Consider the following 26,610-nt stretch of genomic DNA (forward strand, 5'->3'; position numbering starts at 1 on the left):
CTCATGCTGTTTGGTTACTCAGAGGCCCATTTGCATAGGAAAGACAGAATAAGCGCTTGATTCTTTTCTTATTTATCAATTTAAAGAATGTAAGCTTGTTGCCGGAATCCCCTAAGGATGATCAGTTAATTTTTTTTTTAACTCAGGGATTTAAGCGGGTGAGTTGAGGAAGCTCAAGCCGTCCCATCTTCTGAACGCGCTTCTAGGATGGCAAAGCCTCCTGTTCCGAGAGGGGCAGAGCAGGAAGCCACTTCCCACGGATCACAGCCACCCATCCCTTCTGGGTGTCCTGCCTCACCTCGAACTCCTGGCTCAAGTGGCCCATTCCCTTTCCTTAGAGTGTGGGATGAATGCCTCCGGGAGAGAGGCTCCGTCTCCAGGTCAGCAGCTGCAGCAACCTGAGCATTCTCTTCTCACCCACAGGGCCCACAGCCCGGGGTTACGGTGAGACTCCAGTTCAGGGTGGGGGCTGCCAGGGAGCTGTGGGTTGGTCGGCTGGAATCAGCTGAGGCCCAGATCCAAGAAAGCCCTTTCATGCCAAGTCCAGGGAGGAGGAGCCTGTGGACAGTGTTGTCCCTGGGACATGGTGGGCAAACAGGCCGGGGACGAGAGCTCGGGGCGCAGAGACCCGAGTCTTGCCTGCATATGATCCAGTAGGGAGGGCAAGCTGGTCTGTCCCCCAGGCCCGGCCACCAAGCTGGGCTGTCCCTAGAGGCCCTGGAGGACAGGTGCGATGCTCGGTGGGCTGTCTCCGCAATATACAAACATCAGTTGTATTTCATGCTAGCAGTAGGCAATCCAAACACGAAACTAAGCAAGCAACTCCATGCACAATAGCACTGCAAATAATAAAATACTCAGGAATAAACATAGCCAAAGAAAGGCAAGACTTGTGTACTTAAGACTAGAAAACATTGCAGAAAGAAATGAAGAGGACATGAATGAATGGAAAGTCATCTCCGCATCACACCCCAAGCTGACCTGCAAATTCAGTGCGATCCCATCACAATTCCACCATCTCCTGCCTGGGGGCTGCCCCTCCCCACGTCCGCCCTCTGCCCAGGACACAAGACTGCTGGGTGGCCTTGTGTGTGTGTTGGGGTGGGAGGGCTCCACTCCTGTCTGTGGTGTGCAACCCTGCTCAATGCATTCCCAGCACTGAAGAATGGCCTCTCCCCGGGAGAATGGTGTGAACCCGAGTGGCGGAGCTTGCAGTGAGCCGAGATGGTGCCACTGCACTCCAGCCTGGGCGACAGAGTGAGACTCCGTCTCAAAAAAAAAAAAAAAGAAAAAAGAAAAAGAAAAGAATGGCCTCCCCCAGGGCCCAGCAGTCGGGGCAGCCTTCCTCCTGAGGTAGGAGGCAGGACTCAACTCTGGAGGCGGGGTTTGGACACTGGACCAAAGTGAGGACTAGCTAAAACAGGTGTAATATTAAGTTGTTTCATTGGGACTTCTCAGAACCAGGTGAATACACAGCAGATAAAATACCCTGGAGGCCGGGCGTGCTGGCTCACACCTGTAATCCCAGCACTTTGGGAGGCTGAGGCAGGAGAACTGCTTGAACCTGGGAAGCAGAAATGAAATTCCGTCTCAAAACACACACACACACACACACACACACACCTTGGAAACGGAGAAACCTGTTCTACCCTAACGGGAAGCAGCAGCCCTCAACCAGGATCTGCCTGAGATAGCAAGTGCCGGCAGGTCCAGCGACCTGCAGGGCCACCCCCTTTCCCGCTCTCACCCCCCTGCCCACGCTGTGGTGAATGCTTTCTTTGTTAGCATTCCTTAGTCACCCTGTTTCCTGTTGGGACTCCACTGACAGACACACTGAGTCTCCATTCTTTGAATAGTTGCTCTTACATTTTCAACATGGATATTTGACAAAGTCCAGATTCAATCTAAATCTCTACCCTCTTCCTGAAAAATACAAAGGCAGTAAAAGTTTTGTTGTTGTTGTTGTTTGTTTGTTTGTTTTTTGAGACTGAGTTTCAGTTTTGTCGCCCAGGCTGGAGCGCAATGGCACAATCTCAGCTCACTGCAACCTCTGCCTCCTCGGTTCAAGCGATTCTCCTGCCTCAACCTCCCGAGTAGCTGGGACTACAGGCACACACCACCACGCCCGGCTAATTTTGTATTTTTAGTAGAGATGGGGTTTCCCCATGTTGGCCTGGTTGGTCTTGAACTCCTGACCTCAGGTGATCTGCCCACCTCAGAGCCCCAAAGTGCTGGGATTACAGGCGTGAGCCACTGCACCCGGCCTGGATGTGCCAAACTCTTTTCCAAAGTGGTTGAACCACTAATATTTCCATCAGCTCAGGGCGAGGGCTCTAGCTGCTCTACCTCCTCATCAACATTCGATATGTTTAGTCTTTTAACATTTTTAGGCATTCTAGTGGGTGCACGATGGTGTCTCACTGTAGTTTTAATTTATATCTTCCTAATGACTAATGTTCTTGTGCATCTTTTTATGTGCTGCTCACCACCATAGATCTTCACTGGTGAAATGTCCGTTGAAACCTTTTGTCTAGTTCTAAATTGGATTATTTCTGTTTATTGAGTGCTGGGGGTTCTTTGTATATTCTGGATACAAGTCCTTTATCAGTTACGTGATTTACAAGTATTATTCCCAGTCTGTGGCTTGTCTTTTTATTGTCCTAACGGTGTATTTTAAAGGGCATAAGTTCCTAATCTTGATGCAGTCCAATTTATTGATCTGTTTCTTCTATAGATCATGATTTTAGTGTTGTATTCCAGAAATATAACTCAAAAATCACAGAGGTTTTTCTCTCATGTTTTCCTCTCGATGGTTTATCATTTTCGATTCCAGTTGTGATCCATTTTGGGAGAAGTTTTGTACATGGCGTGAGATTCATTTTTTGCATCTGGAGATTGAAAAGATCATTATTGCTTCACTGAAGTGCTTCTGCACCTTTACTGAAAATCAAATGACAACAGGCGCACGGGTCTATTTCTGGACTCCATTGATCTATGTGTTTGTGTTAATATCAATACCTCACTGTCTTGATTACAATAGGCTTGCAATAGGCCTTCAAGTCAGATGGTGGATGTTCCCTCAATTCACTCTTCTTTTTCAAGGTTGTTTTAGCTGCTCTTGGTCCTTTGCGTTTCCATATTAATTTTAGAATCAGCTTGTCAATTGCCACACAAAAAACCCTACTGGAATTCAGATTGGGTTTCACTGACCTGCAGTTCCAGTTCGAGGCTGTATCTCAGCAGTCGAGTCTCCCAGGGCATGGACAAGGTCTCTCTCCACATGGATTTAGGGGTTTAATTTCTCTACTTCTTTTTTTTTTTTTTTTTTTTTTTTTTGAGACGGAGTCTCGCTCTGTCGCCCAGGCTGGAGTGCAGTGGCCGGATCTCAGCTCACTGCAAGCTCCGCCTCCCGGGTTCACGCCATTCTCCAGCCTCAGCCTCCCGAGTAGCTGGGACTACAGGTGCCCACCACCTCACCCGGCTATTTTTTGTATTTCTTAGTAGAGACGGGGTTTCACCGTGTTAGCCAGGATGGTCTCGATCTCCTGACCTCGTGATCCGCCCATCTCGGCCTCCCAAAGTGCTGGGATTACAGGCTTGAGCCACCGCACCCGGCCGGGGTTTAATTTCTCTCATCAATGTTCAGTCGTGTTCAGTGTTCAGGTCTTGCACATCTGATCAGAATTATTCATATTTCATATTTTTGATCCGATTTTAAGTGATGTTTTAAATTTCACTTTATAATTGTCCATTATTACAATATAAAAGTACAGCTGATTTTTATATCTTGATCTTGTTTCCCACAGTCTTGCTAAACTCAATAGTTCTAGTTGCTTTTCTGTGGATTCTATCAGATTTTCTACATGGGTAATCATGTCAATGGCAAATAAGGACAGTTTTACTTCTTCCTTTTCAATATGGATGCCATTTGTTTGTTCATTTATTATTTATCTGTCCTTTTTTTTTTTTGCCACTGGCTAGAAGCTTCAATACAATGTTGCCCTTTTTCCTGATCTTAAGGAAAAGCATTTGGTTTTTCATCATTAAATATGATGTTACCTGTAGAGTTTTCATAGATGCCCTTTATCCGGTTGAGGATATTCTCTCTTCTTCAATTTTTTGGAAGCATTTTTACAGAATTGTTATTGTTTTTCCTTAAATGGGACACTGAGTTTGCAGTAAGCCATGATGGCCCACTGTACTCTAGCCTGGATGACAGAGGAAGATCCCATCTCTTAAAAAAAAAATGCAGGTTCTGGACGGATATGGTGGCTCAGGCCTGTAATCCCAGCACTTTGGGAGGCCGAGGCAGTTCACCTGAGGTCAGGAGTTCGAGACCTGCATGGCCAACATGGTCATCTCTACTAAAAATACAAAAATTAGTCGGACCTGGTGGCGTGCACCTGTAATCCCAGCTACTCGGCAGGCTGAAGCACAAGAATTGCTTGAACCCGGGACAGGGAGGTTGCAGTGAGCTGAGATCGTGCCACAGCACTCCAGCCTGGATAACAGAGGGAGATTCATCTAAAAATAAAAATAAAAAATGCAGGTTCTATCAGCGCGTTTTCCATGAAAGGGTCACTTATGCAAAGCGATCCCCACGTGAGGACGGAGCTGAGAAACCAAAGAATGAGACCGACAGATTCAGTTTGTCAGGAGAGGGCGCTGTGCCGGGGAACCTGCCGCCAGGAGTATGTGGCCGTGGGTGGAACAGGTGCAGCTCTGCACCATCGCTCCCTAGACCCAGGGCTCAGCTTCGTAGGGAATGGGTCTGCGTGCTACACACAGGCAAGAATGCATCATTGCCCGTAATCTGTGTTATAACACCAAGGCTGCTTTGATGGACAGGCAGGATTCATAGCGAGTGCATGTTCTTACACTAAGGACAGTAGATACGGCAGGAATCAGGGGGCATTCCCGGGACTGCGGCTCATCAGAAGTCTGAACCGTAGATTAGAACCTAACATGGAGTCACTTCTGTCTCCACGGTGGGTCTGCGCTGGGTCTCGAGAGCCTTCATTTCAGAAGTTCAAGGGTGAGGCCCTCGCTCCTAGTTCACGGAACACACATTAAGAGGCTTCCCCTTTTGCTAATGAGTTGTGTCCGTTATCCTTTAGGGAAGGGTAGGGAATCTGTCTTTTCTCTCTAGCTGCTTTCAAACTTTTTTTCTTTTTTGGTTTTTGGTTTTCTGCAATTTCACTACAATGTGTTTTGATGTGGACGCTTTATTTGCCATACCTGGGTTTTACCGTGCCTGTTGGATAAATGGTTCATGTTTTTAATCTATTTGGAAAACAATGATCAGCTGCTATTTCTTCAAAACGTGCTCACCTTATTCCAGGATCTTCTTACAGAACTCCAGTTAGACTGAGGCTAGATATTTTCTGTTCTGCCTCCTAACCTCTCTCATATTTCCCATCTCTGGGATAAATTCGGAGTAATTTCTTTAGCTGTACCCTTTAATTCAGCAATTCTTCAACTACGACTAGTCTGCTGTTTAACTAGCCCATTGAGTTTTAAATATTACTAGTATTATTAGAAATTCTATCAAATGTCTTTAAAATCTTCTCGCTCTTTTTAGCTAGAATTTTGCTTTTCACATGATAAATTTGTTGTGTCATAAACATTTTAAACATACTTACTATGGGCCGGGCGCGGTGGCTCAAGCCTGTAATCCCAGCACTTTGGGAGGCCGAGACGGGCGGATCACGAGGTCAGGAGATCGAGACCATCCTGGCTAGCACGGTGAAACCCCGTCTCTACTAAAAAATACAAAAAACTAGCCGGGCGAGGTGGCGGGCGCCTGTAGTCCCAGCTACTCAGGAGGCTGAGACAGGAGAATGGCGTAAACCTGGGAGGCGGAGCTTGCAGTGAGCCGAGATCCGGCCACTGCACTCCAGCCTGGGTGACAGAGCAAGACTCCGTCTCAAAAAAAAACAAAACAAAACAAAACAAAACAAATAAACATACTTACTATGTATTCTTTATTGAATAATTCCAGTGTCCTACGTCCTTCAGGTTCCGGTTCTGCCCTTGTTCATGACGCTTGTTTCCATGCGTCTTATAACTTTTGACTGTATCATATTGGAAAGCCCAAGGGCTTTTATCTGAAGCCGGGGAAGCCTTGGTTGGGGGCAAGACCTCCAGATAAGTTTATGTTGGCTCATGCCAGGTACCAGGCAACAACTAACCTGGGGCCATGGTGATGTAATCCCTCTACACGGGATTCTTCAGACCCTACAGGGGGATGGCCTGAATTTGTAAAGCTCGGTGGAAACGCTTTACTGCCAGAGCCCAGGCAGGATCCAGCGTTTCCCTTCTGTGGCTGGACCATTGGAGAACCCATGTTCTTGCTGGGTGCAGCCCTTTGAGGATCCGGATGCCACAGAGGCCCCTGCCTGTCCGGCCCGCATCCCTGCCTCCTGTTCCTGAGGACCTTTAAAACCCTAGGCTTTGGGTTTCCAGGATCAGCAAATTCCTCGGGAAGTGTCAGCTCAGCCGCTGCACTGAGGCCCCCCTTTATCTTTCAGCCCTGGGGGCTTCCTTGTCTTTTTGGTAACGTCAGGAATGCACCTGAGAAGCTATTTAAATTTTACCTGGATTTACGCGGAGGAGTTTTCAGGATCTCTTGGTCCGTCCACATGGCTGCTGAGGAGCGGCCACCGTGAAGGCAGCTGCCGTGGCCGATCCTCCAAGATCCCCCTGGGGGTCCGTGTGCACCCCCCAGCTGCTGCAGACGCTCACCTGTGCCCTCCTCCAGAACGCTGCCCTTGGCTGACAAGAGCTGCTCATTCAGAGATGCCTGAGGACCATGTGCCACCCCACAGGCAGCTCAGACCCATGTCTGGGCAGGAGCGAGAGCCTCTGAGCTGTGCCCCTGCCTCTCAGATGTCCGTGGGGCAGGGCTATGGCTCCAGCCCCCTTTGCCAGCTCCTTGCCCTCCCCACTTGTTGCATCCCTTTCCTGAGAGTTCTCCAGAAACCATGTGTAGCTGAGGCACCGCCTTGGGGAGCCTGCCTGGGACAGGGGGCACAGACGTGGTCCTGGGGCACAGACGCCACAGTTGCTCAGAACACCACCGACTGCCTGGTGATGCTGTCAGCCTGGCATCCATGGCAGTGCAACCGCTGGAGCTCCCACCTGTTGAGACATGCTGGCAGCGGGAGGGAAGGTGGGGGCAGCGGCCAGAAGACCCGGACCACGGGGGCCCATGAAGCTGGCTCATGAAGCGCCGCGTCCTGACAGGAGACGCAGATGGGCAGCCTGTGAGGGGCTGCTTAGTACACTGGTTCTCACACTCAGGCACATGGCAGCCCCTGGAGGGCTCCTTAAAGCATAGCTGGCTGAGCCCCAGGCCCAGGATTTCTGACTCAGTTGGTCTGGGCCAGGGCCAAGACTCTGCCCCTCACAAGCTCCCAGGTGGTCCTGAGGCACACTCAGAGGACCACTGGCTTAGCACACAGCACCCACGAATTTTAAAACGAGTGAGTCCAGGTCCACGGCTCCACAGCACCGATGAATTTTAAAACAAGTGAGCAAGTCCAGGCCCACTGTTCTGATGGAAAACACAACTGCTTGCTTTGTTTCCTTATGTCAGCCAGTTCTCAGAGCCAGAACCCATAAATGGAAAGAGGGGCCAGGGCCCCTTGTGAAAGGCCTCACGCCTCCAAGTGTGGACAGCAGTGACCCCCCCAGCCCCTCACCCAGGGACCCAAAGATGCTTATCTGGACAACTGTGCCCTGGGGAGAGGAAGACGCCCAGATCAGGGTCTGAGTGGACGCTGACACCTGGGGCGCAAAGCACCCTCAGAGGCTGTCATCTGGGTGGGGAATGTGGGGTCAGGAAGGACATGGAGTCCTGGCCCAGGCCTCAGCCCATCATTTCCCAGCCCCGGAATGTGCAGTTGGAACTGGCATGCTCAACAGTGGGCAAATCCTCACGTGGGCTTTTTGGCCCATGGAGTAAAAATCACCGTAGTAGGAAAGAACAAATGGAAGCCTTAGAAACTACCCCTAGCTCCAGCCAAGGAAATAAAACGATACGACATCCTGGTCAAAACAGCAGTGACAGCAACACCTCCGATAACTAAAGGGTACAGGGGTGATGATCACCATCTTCCCACTTAGTTTGCTGGTCAGGTCCCTACAAGAGCTGGGCGGACTGTGGTGGATGGCGGCTGAGCCACAGCATCCCCCGGCAGCGCCGACTCCAGCCGCTTGCTGTCTGTGGTCTTCCCTGGAGCAGACTTACAGCCTCACAAGGTGTTCTGTGGCTCCTGGCTGGGCAAAGGGCTCTCTACTGCACCAGGAAGAGGTCAGGGCAGTTCCCACTCACACGGGGTGGACAGCGGCGCACAGACCTGCAGACACACAGACAACTGACCAAAGCACAAACACAAGTCCGGTTACTGACAGCATCGCACCCACCAGGCCTGGCAAGCAGGAAGTGGCGGGCGTTCTGAACATCCTGTTAGGACACGGGCACTCCAGGGCAGGAGAGAGGCTGAGCCAAGATTCAGGGACTGGTCACGTCATGAAGGTTTTAGGAGTCCAGAGATCTAGGCATGTTAGGACGTCCTGTTCAAGGTCAAGAATGAGCTTTGAGCCTTGCATTTCCTACCACCAGGAAAAAGCTGGCAGATGGCAGGCCTCTGGGTTCTGGACACAGCACGATGATGCCAGACACGGCACGATACCACACACGGCATGATGCCAGACACGGCACGATACCAGACACGGCACGATACCAGATATGGATCTCCATCGGTTGGCACAGAGGCTTCTCGTTTTGAGTGGGGCCCAGGAAAAGGAAGGGTAGCGCAGTTGGTGAGGCTGTGGAACGAAGTCCTGCCACTCAGGTCCCGTGAGCTAACAGAGCTCTGGCACGGGGAGTACCTGCCGCAGGTGGGGAAGGATGCGTCAAGGGGTCTCCAGCAAGGCTCAAAAGAGCTGCAGCACAGGCCCTAAGTTTTGAAGCAAGGAGGTCCCGACTGCAACAGAGAACTGCAGACTGTTCAGAGAAGTTTCTGGGGATGGTGTAGCCACAGCTCCCACCAGAAGCCAGTGCCACAGGACCCACCCAGGCTAAGGTCAGCGGCACAGTGAGGATCCAGGGTAAGGAGCAGTGCACAGCCGGGCACCGGCCATGAGAGCCAGAGGGCTGCACGGGCAGGTGGCCCAGCTTCCAGCTTGCCTGCTGGTCAGGCCACAGCCTTGGGGGTCCCTGTGACTGGGTAGGGGTCCAGCCCGGCCTGCTTCATGGTGGTTGGGTTCGTGGTGGTCAGACCACTCCACTCGGGCTGGCCCTGGAGTCAGGGGTGGGGGCGATCCCTGGCCTCTCATGAGGAGAGAAGAGCAGCTCACGGTAAGGACACACGTGGACAGGGCTGGGGAAGGGCTCGGCTGGCTGGTCAGGGCCTGAGAAGGGCAAGGCTGGAAGGCAGACTGGGGAATAGAACTGCCGGATGGACACCGGTGTAGGGACTTGTGGGTGTTCACCAGGGGCCCCGGCTGCAGAGCAGGCACCAAGCCACCCACAAGCCAAGGACGCGGCCGGCGAAGCAGCGTCGGTGCGCCCACACGGCTCCCGCCTGGAGCAATGGAGGAGCAGATGGAGCCGAGCACCCCACGACAAGCCCAGCTCCTCTCGGCAGCAGCACACCCTATCCTCTGGCAATAAAGACCACCAGGGACCCTGGACACAAAACCAGCCAGAGACCAACCGGTCACTTGGAGGTAAACTCAGCCCTGGAGGCCCCTTCCCCTTGGAAAGACAACAGCTGGTATTCCAGGCACGGACCCGCCTTTCCAGCCCACGGTGCCTCTGTCTGCCCTGGGAGACCGGCTCCTGTGTAACGGCCCCCAGGGCCCGACTGCTTCCGGCAAAGGGGTGCAGGGGGAGCACAGGCGCCGCAGAGCCTGCAGCCTCGGTGAGCTTCTTGGAAAGAGCTGCTGCCACTGTCCTGACACCAACCCTCTGGGACTGTGGTGGCCCTGTCCTCAATGGCCCCACAGAGGACCGCATGGGTCTGGGGACCAAGTTAGAGGCAGGAGTGGCCGCCCACTCACCAGCTCCCAGTGACCCACTGACAACGTGTGCTTCCTTTCCCTGTAACTCTAAGCTGTGAGAGCTCAGAGGTCCTAAAACCCAGCTACCTGGGACTGAGTGAGGCGCTGCCCCACTCGATGGCTGTGGGTCACCTGGCTGGGGCCGCTCCTGTTCCAGCGGATCAGCAGGCAGAGCACCCACCACTGGGCCGGGGCGGGGAGGATAGAGCCCTGCAAGAGCGAGAAGACCAGGACTCGGACCCCAGGGTGAGGGCCTGGGTCCCACCAGCAGAAGAGGGATGAAGGCTGGGCATGGTGGCTCACGCCTGTAATCCCAGCACTTTGGGAGGCCCAGGCAGGGAGGATCACTTGAGGCCAGGAGTTTGAGACCAGCCTGGCCCACATGGTGAAACCCCGTCTCTACTATAAATACAAAAATTAGCTGGGCGCACACCTGTAGTCCCAGCTACTTGGGAGGCTGAGGCAGTAGAATCATTTGAACACAGGAGGCGGCGGCTGCGGTGAGCCAAGATCACAACACTGCATTCTAGCCCGGGTGACAGAGCAAGACTGCCTGGAAAAAACAAACAAACAAACAAACAAACGAAAACCAGGAGTATCGGCTGAGCCTGGGCCAGTGGCTGCTGCAGGCTGGGGTTGGCCCCACTTCCCTCCTCCCCTACGTCTTCCCAGAAACTGCCAACAATCGGAAGCCTGGAGAAGCCCATCCAGGTGGAATCCCCGGAGCGTGATGGGCATCGGGCCGAGAGACACGGCAGACTGTCGTGGAGGCCCTCACACTAGGCCCACTGCTTGTGGCCTCTCCTCTGGAGGGCTGCCCGGCCAGCACGAACCAACTGACCCGGGGCCATGTAGCACCCTCCCCAGAGGCCAGGGGGCCACAGCCAGTGACTGATATGGGAGCATGCTAGACCCCGCCTCAGATGAGAAACAGCCCCTTATAGTGCAGGGGTGGGGCTGGGGGGCTGGTCAGCACCTGACCAGCAGCAGGCCCCAGCAGGCCCGGCCTCAGTATGGCCACCACCCTGCCCTACACTGCCCCCTCTGCCCAGGGTCTCTCAGCCGCCCTCCTGCTGGCACCTGGTCTCTGTTGCACACAGACGTCTGTCTCTGGCCAGCCATAGTGGCTGAGCTCAGAGCCTGGAGCCCGGGGCTGCAATGTCCACCCTGTCCCTGACACACACCTGACCCCAAGACAAAAACACAAAGCAGGAGGCACAGGAAGGTTGGAATTGCTTTTATTGGGGGCGGATGCCGCAAGGCCCCGCCCACGGTCAGGTTAGTGTTCTGCCCTTGCAGAGGCGCCAGCAGCCTGACACCTCCACCTGCCACCCGCCCAGGGTTAGTGGAACATGCAAAGCTCAGAAGGTGGAGGCAGGGGCGGTCGCTGCTGAGGCCAGGGCTGGGTGGAACAGGACGGTCAGCACAGAGCCTGGCCGGCGTCCCTGGGCCCAAAAAGGGCTGGGGCTCCCTGGGAGAGAGACGGGCAGGCAGCACCCCAGGGTGGGGTCCACAAGCTGAAGGGGCCCCTGGACCCACCAGGGCAGGTCTGCAGCTCCCAGCCATGCCAGCTGGAACATCCGTCTCCCCACCGGGTCTGGGTCCTCAGGGCCTGGGGTTAGAGGCCGACATGGAAGGCACTTACTAGGGGAACAGAGGCTGGAGGCTGATGCCGGAGGCCAGAGGTCTCAGGAGTGAGTGTGGGGGGTGAGCTGGAAAGCACAGGTCAGACAGCACTGTGGGGGCTGGGCCCGAGGGCCTCGTCTTCCCATGGGGAAGGGGCTTCTCTGGGTAGACCGGGAGAGAGGCCGACTGGGGCTCCCCATCCCCAGCAAGGCCTACCGTGCAGGCCAGTGCTAGAAACACCAGGGCAGAAACGCCAGCCCAGGGCTCCAGCCCTGAGAGGCTGAGGGCCCTCTACTGACGGGGCTGAGCCCAGCTGCCCTGTGCAGCTAGGACAGGCAGACGGGCAACCCTGGGGACAGGAGGGTGGGCTGGGGCCCAGCGTGGGACCCTCCAAGGCACCTGGCTGTGTGAGTGGCAGGTAGAGGGGAGTGGGGAGACCCGAGGGGGTGAGACGGCCAGCAGGGCTGGGCCAGCCCTGTCCCCCAAGATACAGGCTGTCTGGACAGCAGATATATATTAATATATTAGTCTGGTCTTTTTGGTTAAACTTTAGGCACCACTTGGGAGGAAGACACCTTTAAGCGTTGAAAACGACCCCAGCGCCTCGGTGGGAGCCGGGCTGGGCCGCATGCAGAGCGGGGTGGGCGCAGGCAGGCTCAGGCCACGGCAGACTCAGGGCCCCCCACGGAGGCCGAGGACCCTGAGGCGTAGCGGCGGCCGTAGCCCGAGGAGGAGTAGGAGGACGAAGAGAAGGTCATGGAGAAGCCAGAGCCAGTGGCGTCAAAGCTGCCGCGGCGGGAGCCGGCCCGGGAGCCGGTGCGGGAGCCGGTGCGGGAGCCGGTGGTGGAGCCGGAGCCGCTGACACTGTAGGGGCTGTAGTAGCCCTTGCTGGACTGCGCGGCAGCCTCCAGCAGCCGCAACCCTGTGCCCTCCTCCACCATGCTGCGGTCCAGCGCGTCCTTGTAGGAGATCTTGAGCTTGGTCTTAGGGCAGGTGAGGTACTTGGAGTAGGCGCCCACGTCACGCAGCTTCTGTGCAGTGCGGGCATCCACCGTGCCGCGCTGCAGGGCCTCGTCCAAGGGCACGCGGCCCGGCGTGTCGGGCTCAATCAGGCCACCGGTCAGGTACTGCACCTCCAGGAAGCGCTGGCCGGCCTCGTAGTAGAGCCAACCCTTCTTCAGGGCCTGGGCGGCCGACATCTTGGTCTTGGTGCGTGGGTCCTCAAAGCCGCAGAAGGCCTTCTGGGCCAGATTGATGCGGTCCACCATGATCTTGTCCACCAGGCCCTTGTTGACAGCATCGGTGACAGGGAAGCGCTCACCGGTGCTGGGGTCGATGATGCCCCCGGTGCAGGCCTGTGCCTCCAGCAGTCGCTGCCCTGTGATGTTATCCACCAGGTTGCGGTGCATGGCCTCGGTGATGGACACCTTCTCCAGCGTCTCCGTGTCCAGGATGCCAGCCACGGGGCCCGTCTCCTCAGTGGGGTCTGACCAGGAGGCCAGCTGGGTCCTGGAGACGGCGGGGCTGATGGGGTAGGAGGAGGAGGATCCCACGGAGGAGGAACGGGACCGGAAGCCGCTGGCATTGCCCGAGAGCATGTCGGCGAACTCGGTGATGGAGAGCGTGCCGGCGCGGTACTGGTCCAGTGCTGAGCGGTCGATGAGGTTCTTGGCGATGGCGTCATCAATGTCATATTGGCGGCCGGAGCGGCGGTCGATGATCATGGACTTAACTACGCCGTCCGAGGAGGAGATGGTGATCTCCTCCCACTCGCACTCCTGCTCGGACAGCTCCAGGTACGTCTGGTGGTCAATGAGGCCCTTGCGGTAGGCCTCGTACACTGACATCTCCTTGCCCGTCTCGGGGTCCACGATGACCACTCGGCGCTTGCGCACGGAGGACTTGGAGGACGTCTTCCGCTCCCGCTTCTTCTCCTTCAGCGGCAGGAGGCACAGGCCCGTCTGGGGGTCGGTGATACAACGCTCCATCAGCTGCAGGTAGGTGAGGTTCTCCTCCGTGTTGGGGTCAAAGAAGCCCTTGGTGTCGTCCGAGGGGTCGGTCAGGATCTCGTTCATCTCCTCGTCGAAGAGGCCACGCTTGTAGGCCACCTCCACGGGCAGCCGGTGGCTCTCCTCGGGGTCGATGATGCCGCCTGTGGCGATCTGGGCCTCCAGCAGGCGGATGCCGTGGTCCTTCAGGATCAGGCCCTTCTTCATGGCCTGGAAGAGGGAGATGAGCTTCCCAGAGTAGGGGTCCTTGTACCCGGTGACGGCTCGCTCGGCCGACAGCAGCTTGTCCTTGAACTCGGGGCCCACAATGCCCATACGCACAGCCTCCTCCACCGTCAGCTTCAGTCCCTTGATGGGGTCGATGACGTACCCGGTGGCCGCCTGTGCCTCTAGAAGCTCAAAGGCCGTGCCGGGGCGGATGATGCCCTTCTTCATGGCCTGGTACACTGAGAGCCGTTCCTTGGTGGCGTCCACGAAGACGCCAGCGATGCAGCTGGTGCCTTCCAGGAACTTCTGTAAGTTCTTGGTGACCTCCTCGATGGAGGTCAGGCCCTCCCGCAGCTGCAGCGCCGTAGCCTCGTCCATGACCTGCGAGCGCACCAGCTCCTCCACGGTGATCTGCTTCCGCAGGCCACGGAAGGTCAGCTTGCGAGCGTCCGACAGCGGCAGGAGCAGCTGGCCAGTGCCATCGTCACGGCGACACCGTCTGAGCAGCTGTGTGTAGCTGAGGCGCTCGTCGGTGGATGGGTCCACGTAGCTGCGCACCTCGCTGGGCTCGGACAGCTGGTCGTGCGTGTCCTTGTTGAGGTAGCCGCGCTGGTAAGCCACCTCCAGTGGAAGGTGGAAGCCCAGGCGGGGGTCCACGATGCCACCGGTGGCCAGCTGGGCATCCAGCAGCCGCAGGGCCTCCTCAGTAGGGATCAGCTCCTTCTTCATGGCCTGGAAGAGCGAGATGGTCTGCTCAGTGTAGGGGTCGCGGTAGCCGGTGACCGCCCGCTCAGCCGAGAGCAGGCGGTCGTGCAGCTCGGGCCCCACCAGGCCCTTCCGCACAGCCTCATCCACAGTCAGCCGCTGCCCCTTCACCGGATCCAGCAGGAAGCCCGTAGCTGCCTGTGCCTCCAGCAGCAGGCGGGCCACCTCGGCACTCAGCAGCCCTTTCTTGAGGGCCTGGTAGATGCTCAGTGTCTGCCTGGAGCCGGGCAAGTAGACGCCGGCCACGCAGCCCGTGCCATAGAGGTAGCGCCAGGCGGACTCCGCCTCGAGGGCCTCACGGAGGCTCCTGGTGCCCTCCCGGAGCAGGTTGTAGGTCTCGAGGGAGATGATCCGAGCCTCGTAGAGGTCCTCAGCCGTGAGGCGGCGGCGCACGTAGTCGTAGGAGGCCAGACCCTGCTGGCGGATGATCTCCGTCTTCTCAATGATCTCAATGATGATGATGATCATGCGTTCCTTGGTCACCCGGCCGGCCTGAAAGTCAGCCATCAGCTGGGCCCGCTGCTCCTCGGGGATCAGGTCCGACTGCATCACCTCCCACAGGGACATGGTGGAGCCGCCGTGGCTGCCGCCGCCAGGAATGTCAATCTGCGTCTCTTCAAATGCCCTTCGTGTCTCCTCCTCAGTGTACACCTGTGTGGTCTCCACCACCTCAGCCTTCTCCGCCCCTTTCAATGGCAGGAGGCGCAGGCCCGTCTCAGGGTCCTCCACGCAGCGCTCCAGCAGCTGCCTGTATGTGAGGTTCTCGTGAGTGTTGGGGTCGAAGAAGCCCTTGGTGTCGTCGCTGGGGTCCGCCAAGACGCGGTTCATCTCCTCGTTGAAGTAGCCACGCTGGTAGGCCACGTCCACGGGCACGCGGTGGCTGTGCACGGGGTCAATGATGCCGCCCGTGGCAATCTGGGCCTCCAGCAGGCGGATGCCGTGCTCCCGGAGGACCAGGCCCTTCTGCATGGCCTGGAAGAGGGAGATGGTACTGCCTGAGTAGGGGTCTCTGTAGCCGGTGACAGCTTTCTCAGCCGACAGCAGCTGCTCATGAAGCTCGGGGCCCACCACGCCTGCCTTCACGGCCTCGTGGACATACAGGCGCTGGTTCCGCACGGGGTCCACCAGGAAGCCAGTGGCCGCCTGCGCCTCCAGCAGGAGCGCAGCGGTGCTGGGTCTCAGCAGGCCCCGGCGCATGGCCTCGTAGATGGACACCTTCTCCTTGGTGTCCTCCAGGTAGATGCCGGCGAGGCAGCCACTGCCCTGCAGCAGCGTCCGCACGGAGTCCAGCTCCGAAAGGTCCTTGACCGTCGTCTTGCCGTCCTTGAGCTGCTCAAACTGGGCTCTGCTGAGGACCCTGGAAGCCAGGAGCTCGCTGGCTGGCACAGGGGCACGGAGGCCGCTGAAGGACAGCCTCTCCTGCCGCAGGGTCTCCACCTCCTCCACGATGGTGATGAGGATCTTGATGACCTTCTCCACGGTGACCTTGCCGGTGCGGAATTGACGCAGCAGCTCCTGCCGCTGCTCTGCGGTGAAGTACTCAGAGCTGATGAGCTCCCACACTGTCACCGTCCTGCCCTTGAAGCCGCCCACGGGGACGTCAACCGGGGTCTTCTCGAAGGTCTCACGGGCCTGCAGCTCTGAGTAGAGCTCCTCCTGCCGCGCCCGAGCAGCCTTCTCTGAGAGCGGCAGCAGGCTCAGCCCAGTCAGCTGGTCGGGCCGGCACCGCTGCTGGAGCTCGCTGTAGGTGACCGGCTCCCCTGTGCTGGGGTCACAGTAGGCCTTGGCGTCGGCCCTTGGTGCTGACAGGGCCCTGCTGGTCTCCTCGTCCAGGAAGCCTCGGGCGCAGGCAACATCCAGGGGCACGCGGTGGCTCTTGCTGGGGTCCACGACACCGCCCGTGGACAACTGGGCGTCCAACAGGCGCAGGCCCTGCTCCCGGGGAATCAGACCCTTCTTCAGGGCCTGGAACAGCGAGACACTCTGCCCCGTGTAGGGGTCCCTGTATCCCGTCACAGCCTTCTCGGCTGACAGCAGCTTCTCATGAAACTCGGGGCCCACCAGGCCGGCACGCACTGCCTCGTCCACGGTCAGCCGGGCGCTGGTGGAGGGGTCGATGATGTGCCCGGTGCCAGCCTGGGCTTCCAACAGGGCCACAGCCACGTCAGACGGCAGCAGGTCTTTCTTCAGGGCATCGTAGATGCTCAGCCTCTGCCCTGCCTCCTCCAGCCACACGCCTGCGATGACGTTGGCACCCCGGAGGGCCCGCCGCACAGTGTCCACCTCGGCCACCTCTCGCACAGAGCGCTCACCTTGTTGCAGCTGGTGGTAGAGCTCGCGGTCGATGACCCTGCTCTCCAGCAGCTCGGCGGCTGGCACCAGGCTGCGCAGGCCCTCGAAGCAGAGCTGGCCCTTCTGCTCCTGCTCCTCCACCACCGTGATGATGATCTTGATGATCTTCTCCACCGTGATCCGGCCCGTGCGGAACTGCCGCAGCAGGTCCCGCCGCTGCTCTGCTGTGAAGTATTCCGAGTTGATGATTTCCCAGATGGTCACCGTCTTGCCCTGGAACTTGCCGAACGGCGCGGACACAGTGGCCTTCTCAAAGACGTCCCGGGCCTCGGAGTCGGTGTAGACCAGCTCCCTGCCCTTGGCAGCCTTATCCGTGAGCGGTAGAAGGCGCAGGCCCGTCTCGGGGTCCTCCACGCAGCGCTCCAGTAGCTGCAGGTAGGTGAGGTTCTCGTGCGTGTTGGGGTCGAAGAAGCCCTTGGTGTCGTCGCTGGGGTCTGCCAGGACGCGGTTCATCTCCTCGTCGAAGTAGCCGCGCCGGTAGGCCACGTCCACGGGCACGCGGTGGCTGTGCACGGGGTCAATGATGCCGCCCGTGGCGATCTGGGCCTCCAGCAGGCGGATGCCGTGCTCCCGGACGATGAGGCCCTTCTGCATGGCTTGGAAGAGGGAGATCTGCTGCCCGGTGTAGGGGTCCTTGTAGCCAGTGACGGCGCGCTCGGCCGACAGCAGCTTGTGGTGCAGCTCAGGGCCCACCACGCCCTCCTTCACAGCCTCATTGACAGTCAGCCGTTGGTTCCGCACCGGGTCCAGCAGGAAGCCTGAGGCCGCCTGAGCCTCCAGCAGGATGAGGGCCGTGCCAGGGCTCAGCAGCTGCCTCTGCAGGGCGGTGTAAACACTCAGCTTCTCATTGGTGGGCTTCAGCAACAGCCCCGCGATACTGCTGTGGCCCTGCAGGTAGTGGCGTACATCTTCCCGCCGCGCAAGCTCGTCCACTGTGGTGTGGCCCTGTGCCAGCCGCTGTAGCTCCTCCGCACTCAGGATGCCGGCCTCCTGCAGCCTCTGGGCTGGCACCTTCTGCCGCAGGCCATTGAAGCTGTGCTCCGGCTCTGCCTCTGTTGCAGGGCCATCAAGTGCATCCCGGCCGTTGGGCAGGGTCTTTGTGGCGGCCACCTGAGAGGCAGTGACCTCCTCTGAGTGCGCAAGTGCGGCCCGATGCTCCTCCTCCAGGCGCTGCAGCTGCTCACGCAGCCTCTGGTTCTCCTCAGCCAGCAGCTCCTCCTGCTGCCGCCGCTGCTGCTCCAGCTGCTGCAGCTCCTCCTGCTTGCGCCGCACGCCCTCCTCGGCCTCATGCTGCCGCCGCCGGGCCTCCTCCATGCTGGCCACCAGCCGCTGCCGCTCCTGCTCCATCTGTTCCTGCTGCCGCTGCTGCTCCTCACGCAGCTGCTGTGCCTTGGCCACCTCGTCCTGGAAGAGCCGCTCCAGCTTGGCCTTCTCCTGCTCGATGAAGCGCTCCCGCTGTAGCAGGCTGTCCTTCTCAGAGAGGAAGCTCTGCTGCAGGGCCTGCGTCTCCTGCAGCAGTTGTTCCTGCTGCACCGTCTGCATCTGCAGAAGAAGAGGGTGTGATCAGGGACCGCCAGCCCGGGAGCACCCACCACCCACCGGAGCAGATCCCCAGGCCCACCCGCCTGTCGCATGGAGAGGGGGCGGTACCTCCTCAGACTTGAGCTGCAGCAGTTTGGCCTCCTGTTGGAGCTTCTCCTTCTCACGCTCCAGCTCAGCAATGGCCTCCCGCAGGCGCTCGGCATCGTGGTCACTCTGCTGTCGCTGGATCTCCAGTGTCTGCACCAGCGTCACCTTCTCCTGCGTAGCAAGCTCTGTGCGGTGCAGCTTCTCACCGATCTCCTCCGCCTGCTTCCGGAAGCGCTGGGCGTCCTCCTCAGCGCGGGCCTGGGCGCGGCTCATCTCAGCCATACGCAGCTTGAGGCGCTCAGCCTCAGCACTCATCTCCAGCTGCCGCTGCCGCTCGGCCTCCAGTGTCCGCTGGAAGCCCTGCGTCTCCTCCGCCAGCTGCTGCGCCATCTGCTCCTTGTCCTCCTGCAGCCGCCGAGCCTGCTCCTGTGCAAGCTCCTTCTGCTGCTGCAGCAGCTCTGCCTCAGCCTTGAGTCGCGTAGCCTCCTGCACCGCCTGCATCTTCTCCTTGAGCATCTTCTCTGCCAAGGCTCGCTGCTGTGCCAGGTCCTCCTCTGCCAGCTGCCGCAGTCGCGCAGCCTCCTGAGCTGCCACGCTCAGCCGCGCGGCCTCCTCCGCCACCTGCTTCATCTTCTCAGCCTCCTCCTGCAGGAAGCGCTGCGTATTGTCCTTGTCGCGCAAGATGAGTGCACGGTTCTCGGCCTCGATGCGTGCCTTGAGCTTGCTCAGCTCCTCCATTTGCACGCGCACTGAGAAGAGCTCCTCCTCCACCTGGCTACGCTGGCGTGCGGCCTCCGTCGCCTCTGCCTTCAGCCGCTGCAGCTCCTCGTCCAGCAGGTTCTTCTGGTGGTCGGTCTCCTCCAGCTGCAGCCGCAGTGTGGTCAACTCCTGCTCCACCTGCGCCTTCTGCCGCAGCGTCTGTTCGGCGAACTTCTTATGCTTCTCCATCTCTGCATCAGCTGCCTGCTTCTGCCGCAGGGCCGCCTGCTCCGCCTGTGCCCGTCGTGCTGCCTCTTGTTCGGCTTCCTTGCGCAGCTTCTCTGCAGCCGCCTGCGCCTGAGCCCGGGCCTGTGCCTGCTCCTCTGCCGACTGCTTCAGCCGCTCGGCCTCTTCCACCTGCCGCCGGGACTGTGCCGCCTCACGCTCCGCCTGCACCCGGGCCTCCTCCGCCTCCTCAGCTGCCCGCCGGGCAGCCTCTGCCTCGCTGCGTAGCCGGTCCAGCACGCTCTGCTCCTGCTGCAGCGTCTGCTGCAGCTCCTGCTCCTTCTGCTGCACCGCGAACGCGTGCGCCTTCTCTTCTGCCTGCAGCCGCTTCTGGGCAGCCTCCTGGGCCAGCTGCAGCTGCCGCGCCGACTCCTGCTCTGCTCGCTCCCGCAGGCGCCGTGCCTCCTCCACCTTGGCTTTCAGTCGCTCAACTTCCTCCAACGCCGCCTTCCGCTGCCGTGCGGCCTCTTCCTCGGCCGCCAGGCTCTTCTGCACGCGCTCCTCAGCCTCACGGCGCCGCTGCTCCTCCTCTGCCGCCAGCTGCCGCTGCCTGGCAGCCTCCAGCTCGGCCTGCTCCTTGCTGCGCAGTGTGTCCTCCGCATTGCTGCGGATACGCCCCAGCTCCAGCTCCAGCTCCGCCTTGCCAGCGGCCGCCTTCTCGAAGCTCGCCTTCAGCGCCAGGATCTCCTCCTCCACCTGCCGCCGCTGCCGCAGCGTGTCCTCCACCAGCCCCTTCTGCCGCTCCAGCTCGCTGTCCGACGCCTTGCGCAGCTGGGCCAGCCGCTCCTCAATGTCAGCCTTGTGTTGCGCCGCCTGCTCCTCCAGCCGTCGCCGCTGGAAGGCCTCGTCCTCTGCCAGCCGCCGCAGGCGCTCATTCTCTGCCTCCTTCTCCTTGAGCGCAATCTCGGCCTCCGTCTTGAGCCGCGTGGCCTCGCTGATGGCAGCCAGCTTCTCCGCAAGCACCCGCTCCGCCTCGGCCCGCTGCCGTGCTGCATCTTCCTCGGCCAGCTGCCGCTGCCGCTTGGCCTCTTCCGCCAGGGCACGCAGGCGGGCGGCCTCCTCGGCCAGCTCGCGGAACCGGCCGGCCTCGGCCTCCAGCCTCTGCTTGGACTTCTCACTGGTGGAACGTGACTCCTCCTCGGCCCTCGCCTTGCTGGCCAGCAGCACCTCCATTTCGGCCCGCACCTTGGCCAGCTCGGCTTCCAGCTCCTGGCGTTTCTGTGTGGCCGCAGCCGCCTCACGCTGTAGCCGGGCCAGCTCCTCCTCCAGCAGCTGCCGCTGCTGCTCCCCCTGCTCCGTCTCGGCCCGCAGCCGGATCAACTCCTGCTCCGCGGCCAGGCGCTGCTGCGCGGTGCCTTCCGCCAGCTGCCGCTGCTTCTCCAGCTCTTGTTCAGCCAGCTCCCGCTGCCGCACGGCCTGCTCCTCTGCCTTGCCGCGCCGCCGTGCCTCGCGCTCCGCCTCCTCCTTCTGCTTCTCGGCCTCAGCCTGTGCCAGGCTCTTCTGCTGCGCCACCTCCTCCGCCTGCAGCCGCAGCCGTAGCGCCTCGTTGGCCTTGAGCTGCCAGCGCTCCAGCTCCCGCTCCGCCTCCTCACGCGCGCGCTCGGCCTCGGCCTGCTGCTGTGCCCGCCGCTCAGCCTCCTCCCGCAGCTGCGCCACCGCCACGTGTTCCTCCTGCAGAGAGCGCTCCAACTGGGCCGTCTTCTCCGCGAAGGAGGCGCGTTTGCTCTGCAGCTCCACCTCTGCACTGCGCTGAGCCGTCTCCAGGGCCACCTGTACCTGCCGTGCCCGCTCCACCTCGGCCTGCCGCAGCCGCCGCTCCGCCTCCTCCGCCTGCAGCCGCAGTTCCTCCAGGGACTGCAGGGCCCGCTGCTTCTCGCGCGCTGCCTCGGCCTCGGCCTTCACGCGCAGGGCCAGCTCCGCCTCCGCTTGCCGCTTACGCTGGCTCTCGTCCTGCACCTGCCTCCGCAAGCGCTCGGCCTCCTCCTGTGCCTGCCGCTTTTGTGCCTCCGCCTCCTCTGCCCGTGCACGCAGGGCCTGCAGCTCCCCCTCGGCCCCACCACGCTGGCGCTCAGTGGCCTCCAGCTGCAGGCGCACCACGCGGATCTCCTCCTCAATGCGCAGCCGGCTGCGCTCCGCTGCCTCTGCCTGCCGGGCCTTGGCCTGGATCTCTGCCTCCGAGCTCTGCCGCAGCTGCTGCAGCTCCTCCTGGATGCTGCGCTTCTGCTGCTGCGCATCCACTGCCGCCTCCTCCCGCCGCACCACCTCCTCCTGCATGCGCTGCTGCAGCTCCTTCGCCTCCCGCTCCGCCTGTGCCTTTGCCTGGGCGTGCGCCTCGGCCAGCTGCCGCTGCTTCTCCAGCGCAGCCTCCACCTCGGCCAGCCGCTCGCGCTCCTCTGCCCGCTGCTGCTCAGCCAGCCTCTGCGGCCACAGCAGAGAGAAGAAGAGAAGCAGAGAATGTGTGAACATGGGCAGGCACCAGCGCTCACAGGGCACGCACCAGCACAGTTCACTAAGACAGCGCGGAGCAGGGGTCGGGGAAGACAGAGGCCCCAGCCCGGCGGAGGAGACAGCGTGCACCCGCCCAGGGCACTCGGGCAGCGATCGCAGCCGGCCCCACTGTGCTCACCAGCCTGGGGAAGGAGGCCCAGGCGTCCTCCCCTCTTCCCGCAGACAGGCGACGGAGACAGACGGACGGGGAGAGAGAGAGCAAAGCACGAGCTCGGAACCTGCGAGCCACGCCCAGCACGCAGCCCTGCCTGAGCTCTGCTGGACACGAGGGGCCTGGCTCCCACCACTGGACCCCTCTCCCCAACCAGGGTGGGAAGCCAGGGTGGGGCGGGGTGAGGCGAGGCGGCCAGCGTGGAGACAGCAGGGCAGACCCGAGCCAGCTCGGAAGAGGATTCAGGGCCACGCAGAAAGTAAGGAGAAGCCAACAGGTGGGTGCCTTGGAAGACCCCTCCCTAGCCCCACAACCCAACACCCCCGACTTCTGGCAGCAAAGGCTTGAGCGGAGAGGCCAACGCAGAACGCCAAGGTAGAGCACACAGGAGGCTGCAGAGAGGACTGCAGAGGGGACGCTCACGAGGGAGGAGAGGCGGCGCCAGCCACTGTGGGGAAGCAGTGTAGCCGCGCCAGGCCCGGGGGCAGGCCACAGGTGGGGCAGGCTGAGCTGGGGGCAGAGGGTGCTGGCAGCGCCAGCGGGGAGAGTGGGGAGGGCCATGAGAAGTGGCCTCAGGCAGCTCCTCTGGCTGTGCGTGGGCCGCAACAGGTGGTGAGATAGACCCCTCCGCCCAGCCTCTGCCCAGTGGGCTGTACCTCCTCCTCCTCCATGCGACGCAGAGTCTCGCTGATGAACTTGATGTACTGGCTCGTGAGTGTGGTCAGCTCACTATAGCGCGTACGCAGGTCCACATACTGTGGGGTACAGCCAGGGTTAGCCCTGCAAGAGCCACAACTCGAGGCCCGCCAGCTCCTCGTCCGGCTAGGCTCAGCCCCACCCTACCTCCTGGATGACACTCTCTGATCCGGACTGGACCTTGGGCTTCTTGGCCGGGGAGGCCACCGGCTCAAGCTGCGCCTTGTATGTGACCAGCTGGAGTTCATAGTCCTGTGGGAATGCACTGTGGTCAGCCACCAGCTCTGCCCTCTGGTGACCCCTGCCCAGCCCCCAAACCCTCACACAGGCTTTCCCTCGCATGGCCCAGGCTCAGGGAAAGCCCGCTGCCCCGGCAACAGTCCCGGACTTGGGGCCTGGCGCAGGCGGCGGGGCCTTACCTTGATGGCGTTGATGTACTGTTTCGCAAACCTCTGGCACTCCTCGACCTTCTCGCCATGGCGCTCGATCTCCTCCAGAAGGGCCTGGGGGACGGTGCGGTTAGAGCAGCGGCCGCAGGGCACGCCCAGCCGCCCCGTCCCCACCGACCCAGGCCCACCTTCTCCTGCCGCAGCTGCTCCCGCACAGCCTGGCTGTTGGCCAGAGGCACGGCCTGAATCTGCTCCTGCCGCTGCCTGGCATCCTGCAGCCAGGCGCCCAGGGGGTCTGCGCTCTCGCGGTAGTAACGCAGCTGGCGGCCCAGTTGCTCGAGCTCACGCTGCCGCACATCGGTCTGGGCCAACACAGCCTGCCAGCGCTCAAGCAGCTGGGCGACCCGCTCCCGCCAGCGCTCCACCTCCACGTCCCGCTCCCCGTGCCGCTGCTGCAGTCGCTCCCCCACCTCCTGTGCCCCCCGCAGCTCATCCCGCAGGGCGTCGAACACGGGCTGCTGTGCCTCAGCCTGGGACCGCAGCTTCTGTTGGGGACAGGAGGGACGTGTGCAGTTTCAGCTGGGCCCGCTGTACCCCCACCCCACTGTGAGGTCCAAGGCCGGAAACAGTACCTTCAGAGAGGCCTTGGTGGCCTCGAGCTCCGGGAGGGTGGCCGGCACGGCCTGGGCCTCTTTGAGCTGCTCCTCGTGGGCCCTGAGCACCTCCTCGGCTCCCTGCGTGCTGTGGATCACCAGGCTGATGGTCTTGAGCCTGGTGGGAAAGCACGGCTCAGGGCCAGGACATGGGGCTCGAGCAACAGCCCAAGGGGATGGAACCCGAGCCACAGCGACCCAAGGTGCTGCCTGCCAAGCCCAGACCCAACCCTGGGGGTCGGCTGACCCTGTGGTCACAGGCTTGCTTCAGGGAGAACAGACTTGGGGAGAAGGAAGCTGGGAGCCTCTGCAACACAAGGACACTCAGGCCCCAGCCTGAAGAGGGAAGAGGGGGTGTGCCAGCCAGGAACGGCAGACCCCAAGGCCCTGAGACAGGAAGAGCCCACTGGCTGGATGACAGCGGTGTCCTGGTGCCCACAGGGCCTGAAAGCATAGTTCTCAGCCCTTGCAGCCCAAGACCAGGTAAAGGGGACACTAGGGTGGAAATGGCACCCTGTGGCAGACAGTGGCGGCCCTATCACTGTGTTGGTTTTGTGAAGAGTAGATAGGGGCTGGACATGTGGTTTGCAACACAGGAAGAGACTATGACGTAACCCATTGGAAATAAATGCCAGAGGCCGTTAAGTCCAGGCCAGGAACAGGACAGACAGGAGACAGGGTGCAGAATTCCTTACTGTGCCACTGAAAGGAGATCCACAGCCTCCCCACCTCACCCAGCAGCCACCACCCAGCTCCACTCTCTCTTCCCCACACCCAAATCTCATCACCAGGAAGGCCCCCGGCCACCACTGTAGAAGAGCACGCAGCCCTGAACTCTTCTCACCACCTCTGCGGCCGCCACCCCAGCCTGGGCCTCCCTCCTCCTGGCCAGCACCTCCCAGCCCACCCGAGCGCCTCGCCTGTGGCCAGGTGCACTCACTTCTCCAGGTAGATGGCAGACAGGCTGCGGACCTGCTCCAGCTTGCCCAGCGTCAGCTCCAGCTCCGAGCGCAGCGTGGGGGCCGCAGGTGATGGCTCTGGCAGGGCCAGGACCTTCTCGGCCTCGGCGGAGAGCCGGGCGACCCCTTTACCCAGTCCCTCCACCTCCGCCTGCGCCTTCTGCAAAGACAGGAGTGGGAATGCACTTACCACCGGGCGCAGCACACAGCGCCCCTTGAGGGCCGAAGGAGGGAGGGTGGGGAGAGGGCTGGGGAGAGGGATGGGACTGGACAGGGTGGGGACAACCCCTGCCTGCTGCTCAGCGATGCGCTGCGCACACTCCCGGGCCGGCTCTTTGTCCAGCGGCAGCCGCAGGCGGTGCACGGTGCGCGTCTCACAGGCCTCCAGCTGCAGCCGGATGTCTTTGAGCTCAGAGATGCAGCGCTGGCAGCGAGACTCTTCCTGTGCACCTGGGGAACACATCCGGGTCACTCCACTGCCCACCTCGCACCAGCCCAACCACCCCAGCCCTGCCATGCCCTACCCTGCTCCAGGCTCTGCAGTAGCTGCTGGTAGTGGTGGCTGCAGGAGCCATACTCGCGCTCGGCCATCAGCCGGTCCTCAGGCCCAAAGCCGCCCGCGTCCTGGCTGTCCCGCAGAAAGGCCTGGTAGTGCAGCTCCAGGCTGTGCAGGGCTTGGCGCTGCTCCTCTGGCTTCAGGGTGCGGAACTGGGGGAAGCACGTGGGGCTAAGTGCCGGGCGAGGCGATTGTGCCCTGCAGAATGCCCCTCCCCTCCTCCCACCCAGAGAGCCCCTGGCTGGGGGGCAGGCGTACCGTGGCCAGGGACCAGGAGCGGATGAGCTGCACGTCGCGGCGAAGGCTCTGCCAGGCCAGAAGGCTCTTCATGTCCACGTGCAACTGGTGCCACAGTGTGACCAGGGCCTGGTGCTGGGCCTCCAACCTGGCAGGTCAGGGCTACAGTCAGCATCACCAGCGTCCCACCCGCCGTCCACCCCCCACCTGCTGAGCCCCTGCCATCCACCTGGTGACAGCCTCCTGGGCCTCCTGGTTGGGCGGGGGCACCAGGAAGCACACGGAGGGCACGGCGGCCTCGCTGCCGGAGCTGCTGAGCACCTTCCAGTGGGACGGCTGCGCAGGGCCCACCAGCTGGCACTCGTCACCCTTGTGCACGGTTACCTGGAATGGATAGAGTTGGTGAGGACACGGCCACACCGTGCCCTGCCTGGTCACGCCCCCCGGTGGAGCCTGGGCCTGCCCTCACCTCCACCTGCTTATAGTCGCACACAGCCAGCAGGGGCAGGCGGCTCCGCATGGGGTGGGCTGGGTGGCGGGGCTTCAGCTGCACGATGGCCTTGGCCCGCTTGGCCAGGCCCGAGAGGTGCCCCTTGTACTCGTTCAGCTGTTCCTTTTCGTCCTGTGGGGGAGGGGCAGCATCTAGACAACGGCCATGGAGACCCACAGGCCTGCCCCAGGCACCCCCAGACCCTGGACCAGGCCTGTGGGGCCCTCCTGACGCTCCCGGGCTGGCGGCACTTGAAAGCAGGACGTGTAGCTGGGACGGGCCCTGGGGGTTGGCCCCAAGCAGACCCATGCGCCCTCGCTCCTTCCCAACC

At 60.7% G+C, this 26,610-nt stretch overlaps 1 protein-coding gene across 9 annotated transcripts in view; it reads right to left on the minus strand.

The window, feature by feature from the left end:
• Window positions 1-11,290: 11,290 nt before the first annotated feature.
• PLEC (plectin) overlaps window positions 11,291-26,610 on the minus strand; it is a 60,860-nt gene continuing 45,540 nt past the window's right edge. For all 9 annotated transcript variants that reach the window (XM_025393323.1, XM_025393328.1, XM_025393329.1 and 6 more), the window contains exons 20-32: window positions 26,259-26,411; window positions 26,019-26,173; window positions 25,811-25,937; window positions 25,521-25,704; window positions 25,289-25,446; window positions 24,978-25,156; window positions 24,017-24,155; window positions 23,573-23,929; window positions 23,415-23,498; window positions 23,143-23,247; window positions 22,956-23,054; window positions 18,678-22,058; window positions 11,291-18,569 (exon numbers count right to left, since the gene is read on the minus strand). In XM_025393323.1, coding sequence (XP_025249108.1) covers window positions 12,351-18,569; window positions 18,678-22,058; window positions 22,956-23,054; window positions 23,143-23,247; window positions 23,415-23,498; window positions 23,573-23,929; window positions 24,017-24,155; window positions 24,978-25,156; window positions 25,289-25,446; window positions 25,521-25,704; window positions 25,811-25,937; window positions 26,019-26,173; window positions 26,259-26,411 — 11,340 coding nt within the window. In that variant the 3' untranslated portion in view covers window positions 11,291-12,350. The remainder of the gene's footprint in view (window positions 18,570-18,677; window positions 22,059-22,955; window positions 23,055-23,142; window positions 23,248-23,414; window positions 23,499-23,572; window positions 23,930-24,016; window positions 24,156-24,977; window positions 25,157-25,288; window positions 25,447-25,520; window positions 25,705-25,810; window positions 25,938-26,018; window positions 26,174-26,258; window positions 26,412-26,610) is intronic.

The sequence above is a fragment of the Theropithecus gelada genome, chromosome 8 (genome assembly GCF_003255815.1).
Source record: "Theropithecus gelada isolate Dixy chromosome 8, Tgel_1.0, whole genome shotgun sequence".
In the NCBI taxonomy this organism is placed as follows: domain Eukaryota; kingdom Metazoa; phylum Chordata; class Mammalia; order Primates; family Cercopithecidae; genus Theropithecus; species Theropithecus gelada.